At 32.0% G+C, this 18,121-nt stretch overlaps 1 protein-coding gene across 3 annotated transcripts in view; it reads right to left on the reverse strand.

Annotated features, from left to right (window-relative positions):
- Window positions 1–299: 299 nt before the first annotated feature.
- The window catches only part of LOC143063626 (uncharacterized), a 74,247-nt gene continuing 56,425 nt past the window's right edge, over window positions 300–18,121 (reverse strand). The window contains exon 6 of one of the 3 annotated variants that reach the window (XM_076235871.1): window positions 300–1,213. In XM_076235871.1, the coding sequence (XP_076091986.1) occupies window positions 1,089–1,213 (125 nt within the window). In that variant the 3' untranslated portion in view covers window positions 300–1,088. Of the gene's footprint in view, window positions 1,214–14,522; window positions 16,077–18,121 lie in introns of those variants that run through there. The other 2 variants (XM_076235870.1, XM_076235860.1) reach the window with 2 other exon arrangements.

Raw genomic sequence — 18,121 nt, forward strand, 5'->3', positions numbered from 1 at the left:
GGTCATGGACATGGACATAAAAAACATGTCACATGTCACCTACCTTCTGAAATATAAAGCCACCATTGGTTTTTTTTATTCATATGCATCGAATTCTTCGACTTTTGTCGCAGGCGAGAAAAAAAATCATACACAAGTACATAAAAAAGTCTGTACACCAGACAATAATGAAATTCAAACAACGAACCGTGTGTGTACTAGTATGCTACGATCTTTAATTTGGTTAAACAATTGGTGCTCTAGCTTTAGATTAATCCATTATTTAAGTAAAACGCATTTATAAAGTACAAATTTTATTATTCGACAAATATAAATTCAAAACAAATGACGCTGGAATTGAAAGTGGATTGTTATTTTTTATCTTATCTTCTATACATTTCTAGGAAAATGAGTGGTTTCATCCGCGTGGAGACCGTATATAGTTCATATTCATATTTAGTAGGTGTCGTTTATTTCAAACACGGTCAATAGTGGTGCTACGTTCCTTTGAAAAACCCAACACGGCGCTAAGGAAAAACCTGAAAGGTTTAAGAGACGAAGAAATTGAGGATGACCAATTGAAATAAATTCATACTAACAAGTTTTTATTGTTGCCATTTGATTCATTAGTATAGACTAATGAAAGAAGGTTCTTAATATTGAAGACTTGATCTCTTTGATAATACCACATGTTAAGATAGTCTGTTAGCTAAATCCGTTACACAGTGTGCTAGTGGCCTAAATACAAACGCATATGGGAGTTCGAGCTTCGCTCTAACCCATATGAAATTAACTGTCCCCATATATATATTGTATTTAATAGGTTACTGGCACACTATGTAACTAATAATATTACAATTGTTCTGATAAGTGTAAGAATTTAGTTTATTAACCAATACCCACTGTCACACTAGGGTTTAAACATTATATTGGCCTGCTTCATTACTTATAATTATTTTTTTATACTTTTGTTTTTGTATCACTTGATTCATTAAATGTACTGCATTATCTTATTCAAATCTTTAAAAAATAACTCTTTCCATAGACATATATCTGATAATTGTATACGGGATACAAATGATACATCTTCAGATGTTGTTACAACTTATTCATGAAAAGTTCATTATTTTCTTTTTCAGCTTCTGTTTCGCTTGCCAAGTCGTTGTACATATGTAGTCGCACACTGCTTTTCGCACCCTTGGTCTACTGTGTCGGCCGTTGACTGTACAAAAAACTGCAAAAAAACATATAAAGTAAAATAGTAGTGTAAACAAATATTTCATGCTTATCTTTACACTCGATATTACTAAAGCATGATTATGAATCGGTAAAGATGGTTGTGATACCAATTCAGACACACGTCCGCTAAAATCCACCTTTAAAAACTCAACTTTTATCTTTAAACAATCAAACCAAATTTAAGAAATTATCGAGACTAATGGCAAGCCGTTCTCGTCAAAACTATGTTTTAACCATTTTTCGAAAAATTACACACTGAGAATTACAACAAAGCACACTGAGATTTAAAAACTTTAAAACACACACTGAGAATTAAAAATTACACACTGAGATTTCATAAAGACGCACTGAGATTACAAAAATGAAAAACACACACTGAGAATTCAAAATTACACACTGAGATTTGTGCGCAATTCTTATGCGCACATATCTAATCAGCATACTTGATCTAAATATATTACAAGCTTAAAACAACTAGGGGACAGAACTCGTTAGTCCTTCGATTTGGTTCCAAATTATTTATAAAAAAAACCTTTAGAAATACAAGAACAAGAAAAATACCCACTTACTCTTATTACAAAATATAACCAAATGGTAAAAAAACTTTATTAAAATTATAAGAAAACATTGGAACAATCTGCAAAAAAACAATGAATGCAGGGAAATTTTTACTCAGCTAGGTGTCTACATGGTCTATTTTTTTTATAGCATATAAACGTAACAAACATAAAAAAGATTACCTTGCGAAATCAGGTTCACAGTTGGAAAACTTTTGAAAAGGGACCCATGCTTAAACGATTTTAAGTAAAAACAAAATCCCGATACACTGGTAGTAATGATCTGAATTATAATCAACAAACTTATGAATATGTATGAAATTTATTACGAATGTTGGTTGAAGGAATCGCATTTCATTATAATGACAAGAGTTCTTGAGATCAAGATATTAATCTGTTGAATTATTCATCTCATGAATATTCATATGTAATTTGCATATTAATCTGAGTGTGTATTTTTGAAATCTCAGTGTGTAATTAACAATTATTATCAGTGTGTGTTTTTCAATTTATTTCATCTCAGTGTGTAATTTTGAATTCTCAGTGTGTGTTTTTTATTTTTTTAAATCTCAGTGTGTAATTTAGATTTCTCAGTGTTATTTTAGGTTTTAAAATCTCAGTGTGTGTTTTTTTTTCGAAAAAAGGGTTAAAACATAGTTTTGACGAGAACGGCTTGGAGACTCCCATTCTTACAAACGTCTAGGTGCTCAAGTGTTGGATGTCGTACTAGGTTCGATACCTGGCCATGTCAAACCTGAAACAAATTCAGTGAATTTTGGTCAAAATGAACATTTAAAAATGTGAACTCTGTTTCTCCTGCGACTGCTGCTTGTCATTGTAAAAGAGTAATGTTATCGCCAAAAACTAAGTCTGTTTATCGGTAAAATGTAGGGAAAATATCGAACTTTGCTCATCAGATATTATTTCTTGATCTTGAAGAAGCTTATTTCCGAGTTTCAAAACATTTAAGAAATGACTGTAATATTTTTTTCTGTCTATGAAGAAATAACATAAAAAAATTTAGTGCACACTGAATAACGCGCGTACTTGTGTGGCTTTATAAATATTTTGATATGAGCGTCACTGATGAGTCTTATGTAGACGAAACGCGCGTCTGGCGTATTAAATTATAATCCTGGTACCTTTGATAATTATTTACACCACTGGGTCGATGCCACTGCTGGTGGACGTTTCGTCCCCGAGGGTATCACCAGCCCAGTAGTCAGCACTTCGGTGTTGACATGAATATCAATTATGTGGTCATTTTTATAAATAACCTGAATATAAAACTTTAAATATTTGTAAAACCTAAGGATTTTCTTATCCCAGGAATAGATTACCTTAGCCGTATTTGGCACAACTTTTTGGAATTTTGGATCCTCAATGCTCTTCAACTTCGTACTTGTTTGGCTTTATAAATATTTTGATATGAGCGTCACTGATGAGTCTTATGTAGACGAAACGCGCGTCTGGCGTATTAAATTATAATCCTGGTACCTTTGATAATTATTTACACCACTGGGTCGATGCCACTGCTGGTGGACGTTTCGTCCCCGAGGGTATCACCAGCCCAGTAGTCAGCACTTCGGCGTTGACATGAATATCAATTATGTGGTCATTTTTATAAATAACCTGAATATAAAACTTTAAATATTTGTAAAACCTAAGGATTTTCTTATCCCAGGAATAGATTACCTTAGCCGTATTTGGCACAACTTTTTGGAATTTTGGATCCTCAATGCTCTTCAACTTCGTACTTGTTTGGCTTTATAAATATTTTGATATGAGCGTCACTGACGAGTCTTATGTAGACGAAACGCGCGTCTGGCGTATTAAATTATAATCCTGGTACCTTTGATAATTATTAACAGTGTGCACCACATTTTTTATGTTATTTCGAATAGACAGAAAAAATATTACAGACATTTCTTATAATTTAATTCTAAATTCCATTTTAAACCAGACCAGATGCTCCGCAGGGCGTAGCTTTATACGACCGCAGAGGTTGAACCCTGAACGGTTGGGGCAAGTATGGACACAACATTCAAGCTGGATTCAGCTCTAAATTTGGATTGTGATTAAATAGTTGACACAGCATAGGTTTCTGACACAGAATGAATGTGTTCTAATGAACTTAAAATTTTTGTTTTCTCTTAGAGCAATTCACTATGCTGTTGAATATTAATCCTCTCAAAAAAATGTTTGAAGAAATTTTCTTTTTTATTTATGAAATTTCAAATGAGAAAAATTGAACCCAATTTTTTTAATCACATCCCCCTTTCCCTTATTCCAAAACTAATCTCAATTAAAATTTCTAATGGAGTTTGCAACAATAACTACTCATTTAAATACATCATAAAATATTAAGATGTAAAAAAACTGCTTGTTATCACTGAATGGTAAAGATTATTTTAATTTATCAGTTGGTAGTAAAAAGTGAATATACATTGTATATTGTATATAACAAAGATTTAAGTTGATTCTGGACAAAGAAAGATAACTCCAATTAAAAAAAAATCTTGCTATTGCACAATATTTTGCAATTAGATATTTCTTGCTTACTATTCTGGACAAAGAAAGATAACTCTAATTAAAAAAAATTTTGCTATTTCACAGTATTGTGCAATTAGATATTTCTTGCCATTGCGCAATACTGTGCAATTGAAAAGACTTGCTATTGCACAATACTTAATATAATAATTTTAGATCCTGATTTGGACCAATTTGAAAACTGGGCCCATAATAAAAAATCTAAGTACATTTTTGGATTCAGCATATCAAAGAACCCCAAGATTTCAATTTTTGTTAAAATCAGACTAAGTTTAATTTTGGACCCTTTGGACTTTAGTGTAGACCAATTTGAAAACAGGACCAAAAATGAAGAATCTACATACACAGTTAGATTTGGTATATCAAAGAACCCCATTTATTCAATTTTTGATGAAATCAAACAAAGTTTAATTTTGGACCCCGATTAGGACCAACTTGAAAACTGGGCCAATAATCAAGAATCTAAGTACATTTTTAGATTCAGCATATCAAAGAACCTAACTGATTCATTTTTTGTCAAAATCAAACTAAGTTTAATTTTGGACCCTTTGGACCTTAATGTAGACCAATTTGAAAACGGGACCAAAAGTTAAGAATCTACATACACAGTCATGACAGTTAGATTCGGCATATCAAAGAACCCCAATTATTCAATTTTGATGAAATCAAACAAAGTTTAATTTTGGACCCTTTGGGCCCCTTATTCTGTTGGGACCAAAACTCCCAAAATCAATACCAACCTTCCTTTTATGGTCATAAACCTTGTGTTTAAATTTCATAGATTTCTATTTACTTATACTAACGTTATGGTGCGAAAACCAAGAAAAATGCTTATTTGGGTCCCTTTTTGGCCCCTAATTCCTAAACTGTTGGGACCTAAACTCCCAAAATCAATACCAACCTTCCTTTTGTAGTCATTAACATTGTATTTAAATTTCATTGATTTCTATTTACTTAAACTAAAGTTATTGTGCGAAAACCAAGAATAATGCTTATTTGGGCCCTTTTTTGGCCCCTAATTCCTAAACTGTTGAAACCAAAACTCCCAAAATCAATCCCAACCGTTCTTTTGTGGTCATAAACCTTGTGGCAAAATTTCAAAGATTTCTATTAACTTAAACTAAAGTTATAGTGCGAAAACCAAGAAAATGCTTATTTGGGCCCTTTTTGGCCCCTAATTCCTAAAATGTTGGGACCAAAACTCCCAAAATCAATACCAACCTTCCTTTTGTGGTCATAAACCTTGTGTTAAAATTTCATAGATTTCCATTCACTTTTACTAAAGTTAGAGTGCGAAAACTAAAAGTATTCGGACGACGACGACGACGACGACGACGCCAACGTGATAGCAATATACGACGAAAAATTTTTCAAATTTTGCGGTCGTATAAAAACCATGAAAAAACGTTGACGACGTCACGGTCACATGACTAAATTATGTATATGGGCTCATAACAAAATAACGTCAGCCACCAGAAGACACGTTACTTCCAAAATTAAATTATTCAATGATGGTTATAACAAATTAATTGATGTCTTAAAAACTGTAATGCGTTACTCTATGTGAATTTGAATTGTAAAGAAAATAAAAGTAAATTATCACTAAAATATGGGGGGGGGGGGGGGGGGGGGGACAAATTTTAGACATTACTCTTATTCATAAAATGGCTTCTGTCAAAGTTTCATGTAATTCAATGAATGTTAAACTACGTTATTGATTTTCAAAAAGTTATAAAAAAAAACTTGACCGAAACTGACAGTGTATCTTAACGTTGACGGCAAAAAAACTCACTTCATCCTTTCATCTGTAAAATATTGAAAAATTACAAAACTTGGAACGGATAGAATACGCCGTGGAAATTATCATTTTAAATATATATTTCACAAGATTTGTATGGTCATGCTTTTTGTCGAGCCGACGACTTTTGTCGGAAAAGCGAGACATAGCGATCAAACATTCCGTCGTCATCATCGTAGGCGGCGTCCACAAATATTCACTCTGTGGTTAAAGTTTTTGAAATGTTAATAATTTTCTTAAACTATCCTGGTTTTCTACCAAACAGAAAAGTCGACAGAAGCTTGTTTATGATCATAAGGTAATATCCAGAGGTAAATTTTATCCGTATTTTAACTTACAAATGGACTTAGTTTTATATGCCAGTCAACATTGTTAAAGTCTTCAAAATTTTAATAACTTTCTTAAAAAATCCAGGCCCCGGCGCCATTAAACTTTTTCTTCTGAGTAAAAACATATTCTCAGAATGAATTATTTTACTCAGCTAAGAATGTGCGCCATAAAAAAATATTCTCAAGGTTGAGAATATTCTCAGCTGAGATTTTTTTCTTAGTGATGTAAGTGGTAAAATAGATGTTTGAGAACTAAAAAGTGTACCAAACTTCGCTAAAACGAAGTTTCATCTCTTTAGCAATAATATAAAACATAAAAAGTGTAGTGGAGTGACAGATCACGAAAAAGGTGCTTATTTTACGACTTTAATGGATCGGCATACCAGCAGGCTAAAAAAACGATTTTTTTTGCCAAGCCAATACCTTAAGCTAATGTTTTTTTGCCCAGTCGTAGACATTTCATGCGGTGCAGTTTTTTATAAAATGGAAAGAAAAAAGACATTTGGATTTTTTTTCAAATTTCAAGATGGGGAAAAAGTTAGAATTTTGTTACTTTTTCTTTTGTCTTTTGACATATGATTTTGCATTTTATACAGGGTTTAATTGTTTATTCATAATGTAAAACTAGAATTCCTTATTTTTTCTAAATTTTGTCAATTTTCACTCAGTTTAGTGAAAGCACACTCTGTATTATTTAAAAAAAGGGGGTTACAACATTTGTAAATATAGATTACATTGATAATTTCATGATTTTCCGAATTAAAATGTTTTAAACTTCCTATTGTAAAGTTTCGAAGCCATTCTAAGTCAGTATTTCTTATAAATCAACTTTAATGAGGATTTTAACTTTGCATTATAATAGTTCGATGAATATGATATGGACCTCCTCGTTATTCTGATTCTCACTGAAAGATTGTAGTAATGTTTCTAAATTTCCTGTCGACAAACTGCGAAAAGTCCTGGCAATAACAGAATGCATACTTGCTTTAAACATAAAACCTGTTAACCCCATTTCATCTTGCTTTGGCATTACAATTACACCATAAGTTTGGCTCTAAAATATTTCTTGAAAATCCAAACTCTCATAGCTTTTGTGCATCCTATTCTGAGTTACGTAGATATCGGACTATTTAGTTTAGCAATTGTTGAAATAGACAGAATCCAAGACATGTCCTATGTACCTAATGGTATTGCAGTATTTAGAAAAGGTGGTCGTATTATACAGGAGGGAGCAAAAAAAAAATGAAAAAATTCTCAGGCTGAGTAAAAAAAAATTTCTCAAATAGTTTTATGGCGCCGGGGCCTGTATGTCTACCAAACTTGCACGTAAGCTTGTTTATGATCATAAGATAATATTCAGAAGTAAATTTTGTAAAAACAAATTCTGCTTATTAGTATTTTACTTATCAATGGACTATTTGTCTGCCAGTTAACATTACATTAACTAGATGTGGTTAAAGTTTCTTTTTATATAACTTTCTTAAACTACCTTAGATTTGTACCAAACTTGGACAGAAGTTTGTTTATGATCAAAAGCTAATAGAATGAAATTCAAAACAGTGTGGCTGTGGCCATTGATTGACACATTAAATTCATCCATTGACTGGGACAATTTAGGTGAACGTTTGTATGTAACGACCACTGCTCACTATGTACTTTTTAAAGACACTTAAACTATGGGGTCACCAAAGGTTCTCAACACCTTAATAGGGTAGTTCGAAAAATTAATCAGAAATAACACGATGTTTTGATTTATACCAATTATATAAATCAAAACATAAAGGTTATTCCTGATTAATATTTTGAATTATTTTATAATTAAAGGCGTTAAGAAACCTTTGGTAACCCCACAGTTTAAATGTCAATCGTAAGTACGTCGTTAACAGTGGTCGTTACAGACAAACGTTCACGTAAATTGTCCCAGTCAATGGATGAATTTAATGTGTCAATCAATGGCCACAGCCACACTGTTTTGAATTTCATTCTATCTAGAAGGCAATGTTGTGAAAATGTATCACCTGTTGTTCTCCATATATTACTTATAAATGGACTTAGTTTTTCTAACAGTTAACACGACATACAGTCTGCAGATACAAGTTTTTAAAACATTTATTAGGTTCATGAACCATCCTAGATTTTTACCAAACTTCGACAAAAGCTTCTTATAATCAATAGATAGTATCTAGAGGAAATTTTTAATAACGTATATAATTTCCCCATTTTTGTTGAGCCTGTGACTAACAGCAAAAGCAGGAGAGAACATAAAGTTATTCTATTGGTCTGAAGATTACTTGACCGGTATAACTAAACCTGTTTAACACTTTCACCAATGTAACTTAAACCTATGTAAGTTTTGCTGTTACTACTCTAGTTTTTGATAAGAAAGCCAAAAAAATCATTTGACCCCTATGTTCTATTTTCTGAAACCACCGCCATGTTTTTGAAGGGATCAAATCCCATTCATCAACTAGATACCATAAGGGACATTCAATTAAAGTTTTTAGTATTTGGCCAAGTAGTTTCAGAGAAGAAGATTTATAAAAAATTAATGACTTTCACAAAAAGTGTAAAAAAAGTTTTAAAGGGTCAAGTGATAATTTGATATGTTACAGTAGACATTTATTAACATTCATACTTTTCTCTTTCTATCATAATATCAAAGAAAGTAAAAAATAACAGTAAAACTTAATAGAAATAAGTTATTTCCAACAGTAACCTAACAACAGTTTGTCAAACTTGTCTGAAAATTTCATAACATTTAGATCATTGTCACTCTTTCACGTTTGAATGTTTGCTCTTACTGCTGTAGTTTTTGAGATACAATGCTTTTGTTCCCGATGTTTTATTTACAGTCATGGCGGCTGTTTGTTTATGGATCAAAACGTTTATTAACTAATTCAATACCCTAAGGAACATTCAGTGAAAGTTTCGAAGTAATTGGTTCTGTAGTTTCAGAGAAGATTTTTTTAAAAGTAATAGAAAATGTAAAAAAATAAACTTTTTAAGGACAACAACTCCTTAAGTTGACTTTTTTGATGATTTGACTTAATTGTAGATCCAAAGCTGATTATTTTTGCCTTGAACACATTTACCTATTATACTTTTAAAGTACTAAATAGAAACAGTAAAATATCATAAAAATAAACTATTTCGGACAGTAATCCTTCAATGGGTTGTCCAATTGGTCGGAAAAGTTCATAGCAGATAGATCTTGACTTATTCATCACTTAAACCCCATGTCACGCTCTAACTGCTATAGTTTTTGTGATAAAAGCCAAAAACCGCATTTGACCCCAATGTTTTATTTTTAGCCATGGCGGCCATGTTTGTTATAAATGGCTCAAAACTTCTGATACAATTTATAAACCCGTTACCCCAGTCAGATTAATATTCAGTTAAAGTTTATAAGTATTAGCTACATTTTGTACATATAAGCTCGGTAGTTTCAGAGGGTAGATTTTAAAATGTTTACCTATCAAACATGATGAACAACCTGCGTAGAATTGTTTTTAAAGGGCAATAACTTCTAAAGGAGTCAATTGACAATTTTGATCACTTACAATTTTGTAGATCTTACTTTGCTGAACATTTTTCCTCTTTCTTCAATAATATTCGACATAGTAACAAAAAACTGCAAAGATTTGCTCTAAATTATTCAGTTTTTAAGATATAAGCCTAAATCTACATTTAACCCCGGCCCAGTAGTTTCAGAGTAGAAGATTCCTAAAATAGTTTACGACGACCACCACCACAGATGACTGACGACGACGAATGCCAAGTGATTGCATATGTTCACATGGGACCCTTTGGGTCTGGTTAGGTAAAAATTGTAAAATTCTCCATTTACTCCTAGACTCGTCTGATAGTTTTGATGTAACTCAACAATAGGTAGATTTCATCAGTCTACACATTTTACCCACTCCAGAACTTATCTTTTCATAACGGTTTTCAAGAAAGAACAATTTTGCAGTTACCCCTATGTCGAGTCATAATGTTCTTTTTAAGCCCTGTCGGTCATTTTGGTTGGCTGGTGGGATCATTGGACACATTTTTTTTGTGGTAAAAAATTGCCAATCAATTTCAGAGGAGAAGATTTTTGTAAACGTTAACGACGACGACAGACAAGTGATTAGAAAAACTCAGGGCCTAGCCCGGCGCCATAAAACTTTTATTTTCTGAGTAAAAAAATATTCTCAGAATGAATTATTTTACTCAGCTAAGAATGAGAACTTTTTTATTCGCCATAAAAAATATTCTCAACGTTGAGAATATTCTCAGCTGAGATTTTTTCTTCTTGGCTGAGAATTTTTTTCTCAGTGATGAAAGCGGTAAAATATATGTTTGAAAACTAAAAAGTATACCAAACTACGCTTAAACTCAGTTTTATCTCTTTAGCAATATGTAAAACATAAAAAGAATCTTTGATAGATAAAATGACAAGAAGAATTTTGTAAGCATCGGTAAATGGAGAGTTTGTAAGGATCTGTCAATCATATGGACAAAAAGTCACAGGATACTGTATAAAGTCACAAATAATTTGTGGACAATTGTTTGAAATTATAAGAGAAAGATCTTGAAATATTTTGAGTTATATCCCCGTACCTTCTTATAAATATATTTTACTTTTTATATTTATTTTTATTTATTTTTATTATTTTTTTTTATACAGATTAAATCACAGTCGCCTGAAGATTTCATAATTATAGCGAAAAATGGGGAAAATAAAATAGTTTTAGTGGTATTATTTTTTTAGTAGTATTATATTCTATACAATACAACTAAAAATATTTTATTTCCCCAATTTTTTCGCTTTAATTATGAAATCTTCAGATGACTGTGATTAAATGTAATCTGCGTTGACGTTTACGTGAAGAGTGCTTTCTTTAACGTCCGCGCTTCTATCGCGTACGGCATGCCAAATAAACATTTAATACAGATCAATAACATTCATTATGTATTCAGACGACACAAGAAGGCACCATGTGACAATTTTAAGTCAATTATTTATTAAAGTAAAACAGAGCTACCAATAAACAAAAAAATCCATTAAAAACGGATGTTTTTAGGCAGCAACCATTTGATTTCTGTTTTTTTGGAGAAAAAAAATTGTTTTTGACCCTGATCCGTTTCAATATTCAAGATATGTAAATTTGTTACAGAATTTAATAAAATTTAACAATTGTGCAAGTAGTAAAACTGATCTGAGTTAAATATCATATTACACCGTCAGGAAGAGAAAATGTAAGTACGACGTCGTGTGAGAAGGCATGGTATATTATATTGCCCATTTCATTTAATAACAACACCTTGTAAAAATATTCTTTTCCAAAATAAAAACTGTTTAATAGAACAAACTAACTGTCACAATGATATATGAGGGCCTTGATAAGGGGAAAAGGGGAGTGAGGGAGGGTGTTCTATTTTTCCATATTCTGTTATTCTATTGGCCCTTTTTCTCTATACAGTAAGAAATGATTTCGGTAAAATTCTTGTGTTCTGATCGTGCATATGAAAATTTCCTTCTGTATCATGATTTGACATGACAGATGTTTTGTCGGTATCAACGGCATATATATGACGACACTACCCAGTCACACCCAACCCCCCTTTCCCCTCCCCCGAATCTGTCACTATACTGCAAAAATGATACAATAATCAATTTTGACTATTATCTGTTTAAAACCAAACAGGAGGAAATTATTTAACTTTCTTCGTAATAATTTGCAGATCTGAGATAATAAACAGTAGATAGGGTGACATTAGGTATATGTTATTATTAAACATGTATTTGGTAACTGGACATCAAGTTTAGCACCCCATTATTCAGTCTTTTTCCTTTATTTGTTTTTTGCACATTTCTTTCTTTCTTTCTTTTTTTTTTTAGGGGGGAGGAGCATTTTCTATTCTGACAATCACCTTGTATATCTTGGGTAATTTTAAAAAAAAGATCTAAATTCAAGCGGGATATATAGTGCACAATACTACTAATGTAGGAGTATCTACAATGAGTGTTTAATTGGTCGCTTTTTTGTGGTCTCCTTTAAAATTCGGTAAGATTAATATGCTTCAACCAACTAACAAAGATGGGGTTATATCAACTTTAATTTTCGATTTTCATATGCTATCACTGAATTATAAGAAATATTTTGATTTTAAAGGTTAAATTATGGTGAATGCTACTCAGTAGTTTTTTTCAATTTTCAAAGAAAATGCCACGGCCATATTTGGAATACTTCTACTATAATACATTTTTATGTAATACTTATGCTCATTTGACAAAAATCATACTTATTCATTTAAAACCTTACTTGAGTATAAAAAAATAAATTTTACATGTTGCTTTTGATGGTATTTTGATAAAGAATTAAATGTCAATAGGATTTTTACCGATTCCGAAGCGTATTAGGGACATAGTAAACATAAATTTGGTCGTGAAATTTTTTTTCAAAGTCGAAATTTTGACATTTCAAATCTTAAAATTTCAACTTTAAATGAAATTGTATTTTGTGTCTACAGAAAATGAAGACAAATTTGATGTTGAATATTAATGCTAAAGAAAATGTATGAAAAAGAAGACGTTAACCGAACAAAAATGTTGGACTGAGTAAAGATGTGTATGTTTTTTCGGATATAATTTCAGGAGAGCTAAAAATCAAATATTTAGTTGCATTTAGTTGTTTTCCCTGTGCGCCCTATAAAGTTGCAATTGGCAGTGCTTTTATGACATAATAATTTGGCATATTCTTTGAAGAAAACAGAGACATATATTGCGTACATGCCTTTAAAGAATTAAGTATCTTCTTTAAATTGAGTTGTCACAGAAATATATCTCGCCTTTATTTAATGCTATCAATACTGCAAAATGTGCAAGAGATTCACAGTCTTAAGGTGCAGGATTACCAAAAGCAATTATTTTATCTTGAACTGACAAAGACACAAGCTATACAAAGTCTCAATCGATGAACCACAGTAAGGGGACGGGGGCATACAATCTTCATGGAAATAAGATGTGCAAATGATTATACAACTGCATACAAAACAGCATGAACTTAATAGCATTATCTATAAAAACACACCCGTGATATCGCGGGTCCGTGACTGAATTAAAGTATATAACTATGCGTAAGCCTTATTTTAGTATTGGGATGGATAAAGTCATGCCGATTATAGGATGCACAGTTTTCTCTGCTTTCAAAATCTTTTTGTTTGAACCCGTCGACCTGGAACTTATCAATTATTGGTTGAATCAATTATTTGGAAAACAAATGGTCCTGGAATCGAGTAATTTTTAATCAACAGCATTGTCCTATATTAGTTATAAATAAAGATGAATTCTTTGGTTTGCTGTTTTACGTCATGCCCGCTAACAAATTAAAAACTGTGCCTATATGCCTTATTTTAAGTCCAGATTTGTAGTTTTCGTATTGTCATCTAAGAAAGTCTTACTGTTTAAAATACTACAATAGGCAACAATTTGACAATGATTGAATTTAGTAGTGTCAACCCTGTGATTATGACCCGTGTATATAGCAAAATCCGAAATACACCGTTTGGTGGTGCGCCTGTCAGATGCGGAACGTACAGATAAGTTAATAGGTAACAGGTGAATATACTATTGGTATCGGTATCGGATTCGACCCAGAACTTGTTATTATTGGCAATATTAATTATGTGGAAAACAAAAGGGTCTGGACTCTGGAGTGGTGTAATTTTTAATCAACACCATTGTCCTATATTGGCTAAATATATTAAGATTGAATTCTTTGATTTGTCGTTTTTCCCCATGACGGCTGACAAATTGGACCTCGTTATTTTAGTATTATAGATGAGAATTTAAAAGATTAATACTTTGTAAATGACTATTAAGTCTTGATGGTTCAACTACCACATACATACGATTCGTCTAAAATAATGTCTATAAGGTTATGTGTGTCGGGCTAACACAAACAGTGTGCTCTTCATCAGTGTTTGATATGTAGTAAACAATACAATAAAGGAGAACTATTTCTTGGTAAAACAGATCAATTTCTATCAAGAAATTTATAGCATTGGCGTTAGAAATAAATACAATTATAGTTTTAAAGTACATTTCATTTTGTGTATACATGGTACAATTCATAATCATTATGGTGCAAAATAAAACTACAATACATATATTACAACTCTAAATATCAGCATAACAATGTTAAATATGCATTGCAATATATATATAAAAATATAATATATAAAAATATAAACAAGTCTAAATTGAAAACAACGTTCATGATTGCGTTGGATAAAAACCGCATTTTTTTACTTAATTTGGGAACAATTGATTGACCAATAAGAATATATATAAATTATATATCAATTAAACAAAACTTGCAGCAATTTGTAACACCCCCCCCCCCCTAAACTATTTGAATTAAGTTTTGTATCCTTCATTGATTTTTTTATGTCGTCCCTTTATTGTATGTAAAAAATAAAAATCTGTTTAAAATGTTTTTTTTTTTAATATGTTAACTAACTGATAATTGTATATAGTGGTGGTTCCAGAAACATTCATAAGTGGGGCCAACTGAACGCTTAAGAGGGGACCTATTCAAGTAAATTATTCTTCAGTGATTCTCTAAATAACAATTTTTTTTCCAACGAAAGGGTGGCCCAGAATTCTTGCCCCACCCCTAAATCACCTCTTGTATGTCTTTCTGTCTGTCTGCCTCTCAACAAAAAGAGCAATCAAAGTACTAAAGTACTGAACATCGGAAGATCTTAGGGATGGCCAAAAGCACTTGTCACCGAGAAAAAAAATCACACCAGTCCTCTTTACCTGAAACTGAGGTTAATAATGTACAGAGATTATTTTTTGCTACGACAAGTTCGTGCGTGGATGATGAATAAATAATGGCAAATTTAATCTGGTCCAATCTATGCATAAAAACCTTTCAATTTGAAAGAAATTGAACACCAGTCTTCACCAAGTCATCAATAATCTCTTCAGATATTCGAAGTACTGACATAAAAATGCGGATATTGATTGTATGTATATTCGATGTTTTATAATTCAAATAAAGGATGCACTGAAATCTGATTCCTTGTCTTGGTTTAGCTTTCTTTCTTTGTTCATTTTGGTTTTGGATTTTTCAAATGTTTTGGCCTCGAGCATGCTTTGACCTGACAGACTTAAGCCGTTGAAATTCAAATCTGGACGCATCGTTAATGTTTATCCGTTTCATTCACTCGGATCCGTGTCCTCTTTCTATACTTTGTTAGATAAGTAGTTAGATCTTTAAAAACGAGGCGGAAAAGGATATTCAAACTCGTTGGTCGAAGTCACACTAACAAGGCAAAAACCGAAAAATGACGAAAAGGCTAACAAGTGAGTGACGAAAATTTTAAACATACACTTTCATATTATCGTTAACTATTTCCTGTAAGATGTACTTCCAGATCTACGGTCGAATAAGATCATTGTGTTGTAAGAATATAAGCATGAATTGCCTGACAGCATAATTAGTTCCTAATCATGATATTGTAATCTCAATCTGTGGTTAGCATGCCATCTTGTAGAAGTTATACTATTGTGCATAGCTCGTCTGGCCTTAGCTCTTGTATGGGTTTGTTGACTATTGGACTCACAAAAATCTGCAAAAACATTAAATACATCACCGTCTAACTACAAACTCTGGTCAAAAATGTACATTTTTTTTTATAGCAACTGAAAATTATTGGGTTTCTGTTATGCTAATCTTCTGAAAGGAAAATCTTTAACAGGTAAACACTCAATATATGCCACAGCCATGTTTTCTTAAAACATCTGTTTTGCAAATATTTTTTTCTTTCTAACAAATCTATAATACGGCGACAATATTGTTAAACATCAGTAGTAAATTGAATCTGAAAATTCCGTTACTATGAGTGTACCGAATTTAATTCATGTGGGATAACTTAAGCTTTATATTTAACTCGGATCACGAAATGTAATTCAATGATTGATTGTCATCATTTAAATGTCTGAACATGCAGTGACAACTCTGCGACACATTTTATCTATCGGATCACCAGTGATGGTGATACAAGGTTGAAAACATTCTGTATATATAATTTGTCTAAATAACAGCCCAACAATGTGAGATTTATAAATTTGCAGATATATATTTATGTTTACATATTGATTTCATCCCTCAAGAACAGAGCATTTTAAGTATTTAAATCTAAACGCGTTGATTTTTGGTGTACGCGGCACCACACTAAATAGTATATAATGGCAGTGGCGGACTGCCAAAGGTGGTTGTAAAGTTTTTCATTTTTAGCATCAAATGGTCCTGATATATTTCCCCGTTTTATGGAATCACGCCACCCCTTTATAAAGATTTTTGATTTGACTCTAAATGACGACCAGCTTTTGTCGTGGGAGAACTTTGAAGTACCTGGCGGTAACCACCGACTGGAATACTGTTAATCCTAGCAAATCCAGAGTTCCCCAAAAGCGGATTAAAACTCGAACTTTTTCAGTTTTGACAAGCTAGTGATCACTGTAAATGAACAACATAGAACACTCGGCCACACATCCTCTTAGTCTTATATTTTTTTTTATATCTGTAATTAAAAATCAGATTGATGAACTTGAAAGTAAAGTTACAATTCCATTCCGACACAGTTTTGGCTAATATGGTTTAGCTTTACCGATCATGATACGCGAGATAATTTTATATGTTTGGCTTTCCAAAAACACACTACATAGAAAATATAAATCACAAAAATATAGAACAATGCCGACACCTTCAAACTACGAGTGGTGATCAGGTATCTGGTGTCACTTGAAGAATGACTAGTACCTCAACACCCAAGGTCATTCACAAATTGACCAACTGTATTCTACATGTATCTATATATGTCAACGCTCGAAGTAACCATACTGAAGCATTGTCGAAGTTTGAAATAAAAATACGAACATTATGAAATCGTAATAAAAATCTGGAGATATTGCAAATGTAGTACTATGTTGACTGCCGATGAGACAGCTATCCATCAAATACCAGTTGACATCATAGATCAATGATTTTTGCTTGGTTACGGATTGTTGTACCCTTTTATTAATTCGATGCTGAATAATTAATTATTTTGTAGAAAGTTAACAGCGTTTCCGCTTGTACTTTTATATTTGACAATTTCGGTGTATAATAGAAGATTATTGCATTCAGTGCTACTAAAGATTTGATAAAAAAAAGTATAAATATGGACCAATCAAGTACACCTCCTACATGTTCTAATGTGCTTTCGACTTGAGCTGCACGATTTTTTAGTTTGATTTTTTTTATTATTGTAAAGGTTTTTTCATGACTTCTGAGTAAACAAAATGGCACGTTCCTTTTTTGCTGTTTTGATATTAGAGCACTTTAAAATTTCATTATAAACTAGAGAAGTGGTCATAAATCTATTCATCAATAGGCAATTATTTCAGATACTAGTATAATCAGGACAATCATTTAGACAAAGAGTAAAAATATAAACAACTTAAATGACATGAGATTTAGAACTGAACAGCTAAAAAGCGACTGCTTTAAGGTAGCACAATACAAAGATTTGTTCACTCCCAATCACACAACTTTAAACTGATGTAATTCATTTCATCCTTCTTTATATTTTATAAATGAGGTACCAAAAGAAAGAAGAAAGATTAATCTTTC

The sequence above is a fragment of the Mytilus galloprovincialis genome, chromosome 2 (genome assembly GCF_965363235.1).
Source record: "Mytilus galloprovincialis chromosome 2, xbMytGall1.hap1.1, whole genome shotgun sequence".
Lineage (NCBI taxonomy): Eukaryota > Metazoa > Mollusca > Bivalvia > Mytilida > Mytilidae > Mytilus > Mytilus galloprovincialis.